Source organism: Drosophila innubila, unplaced genomic scaffold (genome assembly GCF_004354385.1).
Source record: "Drosophila innubila isolate TH190305 unplaced genomic scaffold, UK_Dinn_1.0 121_U_U, whole genome shotgun sequence".
Classification (NCBI taxonomy): Eukaryota; Metazoa; Arthropoda; class Insecta; order Diptera; family Drosophilidae; genus Drosophila; species Drosophila innubila.
This window is the reverse complement of record NW_022995431.1, coordinates 1-1,773: the sequence shown is the minus strand read 5'-3', so window position 1 is coordinate 1,773 and position 1,773 is coordinate 1. Positions and strand designations below refer to the sequence as shown.

Sequence of the window (1,773 nt, the reverse complement as noted above, 5' to 3'; positions counted from 1 at the left end):
CCGGTTACGGTGTTATTCACTGGTATGAAATGTATAATTTGAATGTTTTCTCGTAGTATGGATTAGTCTTTGATATGAACTTACTTGCTGCATGCTTCTGGACTTTGCTGTTGTGGCAGACATTTGAGATCCAGGCTGTCACCGATAGTGTCCCGATCCTTGACCAATATCTTATTGAAAATCGTTGTGCCCACAGCTGCATCCTCGTTGACATCCGCCTCATATGGCGTCTACAGAAAATAAAGAGTTAAAAGAATATATTTTGCAAAAAGAATTCTTAGCTTACATCTTGGAACTCTGGTGGATTATCGTTCTCATCGAGGATGATGAATGTAATGGGTTGTTGCACAACATTATCCTGCTCAGATTCCCCAGCTGGATCCACACGATCCCTGATCGATACTAAAAATGTCAAACTATCCGTTTCCTCGCGATCCAAGGGCTTGACTAGTGTTATATTTCCCGAAACTGCATCCACACTGAAGTGATCCGATCCAATCGAACTGAATGTGACATTGCTGCCTTCTGGATCGTACCCCTCTAGCTGAAAGACCACTGTACCCACGGGCACATTCTCGTACAACACTATATTATTTAGGGTCTGTGTAAATACAGGCGGCAAATTTGTTTCAGCTGCAAAAAGTCAAGATTAGTTTCGAACTGATGGTTATAAAATAAATAAATGGAAGGGATAATGCTTACAGCTGACTAACTCCGATGTCAGGCAGATGAACAACAACGTTAATATCCACTTCATTTTGTTAACTGTAAAGGAAAGCAAACGATAAGGTTCATGATTATTTATTACTCGTGATAAAATGTGTACACAAACTAAGCCAAATTACAAAATATAAAATACGTAAGAAGAAAAAATTTATAAAAAATCTGCCAACTTGTTTTCACTTTTGAATTTGCATCTCTTCTTTTTTTTTTTTGGCAATTTGTTGCGCAAACAAACAACAAAGATAAATTAAATTTCAAGCTGAAAATTCAATTAGCTGACAACACAGAAACAACAGGAAAGCAGGAAGGAAGGGAGGAATGGGGATAAGCGATGGGCTGACGACAAACGCGTCGGCAACAATGGCCATAACAATATAACGACGTTGATGACAAGCAACAACAAACAGCAAACAACAATCAGCAACAATGTGCCAAATTGTGCACTTTAACTGAAGTTGAAGTCCGGAGTTGGAGCTGGAGCTGAAGCCTGGCCGAGTCATCCGCTTAAAGGAGCCAACATTTTTAATGTGTCCGGCACGCACGACCGGAGCCTTTTGGACATGCGGGTCCTAAAACCCTACGGAATCATGTTACATATCAGCCAGAAACAGAAGCAGCAGCAGCATAAACTACGGGAATGACTGTCCTCTCGCATTCCCTGCTGTTTATAATCTCAGAGAGAACATAACCAGATCCAGGTCGAGCTGCAAACTCAGGGCACAGACAGCCAATTAGTTATGCATAAAATCCCGACTAGAATGCTACAGTTTCCCGCATTTTCTGTGTGTGTGTGTGTGTATTTATTTCCTCAGACCATGCTGGTCGGCTTGGTTATCCCACCCACTTGTCCACAGGCTGTTGTGGTCCATAAATATCCTATTTACTCGACCGTTGTCTGACCATAAACCGAACGTTTTAAGGTTGTTTGGCCTTTTGGGTTTAGGTTTTCGTATTAGCACTGATCCAACAAGTTAAATGGATAGCATTTTGTATAAAGGTTTGTCCAGCCTATTGATGCTCTTATCCGAGATTAAATTATCATTATCATTA

The 1,773-nt window shown here is 40.7% G+C and overlaps 1 protein-coding gene across 1 annotated transcript; it reads right to left on the bottom strand.

The window, feature by feature from the left end:
* Window positions 1-62: 62 nt before the first annotated feature.
* Window positions 63-774, bottom strand: LOC117793191 (cadherin-87A-like). Its single transcript, XM_034633483.1, has 3 exons — window positions 703-774; window positions 287-633; window positions 63-230 (listed from the first exon to the last, which is right to left on the bottom strand). The coding sequence occupies exons 1-3, from the start codon at window positions 755-757 to the stop codon at window positions 81-83; spliced, it is 552 nt and encodes a 183-aa protein (XP_034489374.1). The 5' UTR covers window positions 758-774; the 3' UTR covers window positions 63-80.
* Window positions 775-1,773: the final 999 nt, after the last annotated feature.

Coding starts and splice junctions, on each gene's coding strand:
- LOC117793191 (XM_034633483.1), bottom strand. CDS start 757: ATGAAGTGGATATTAACGTTGTTGTTCATCTGCCTGACATCGGAGTTA. Junction 634..702: donor GACATCGGAGTTAGTCAGCT/GTAAGCATTATC, acceptor GACTTTTTGCAG/CTGAAACAAATTTGCCGCCT. Junction 231..286: donor ATCCACCAGAGTTCCAAGAT/GTAAGCTAAGAA, acceptor TATTTTCTGTAG/ACGCCATATGAGGCGGATGT.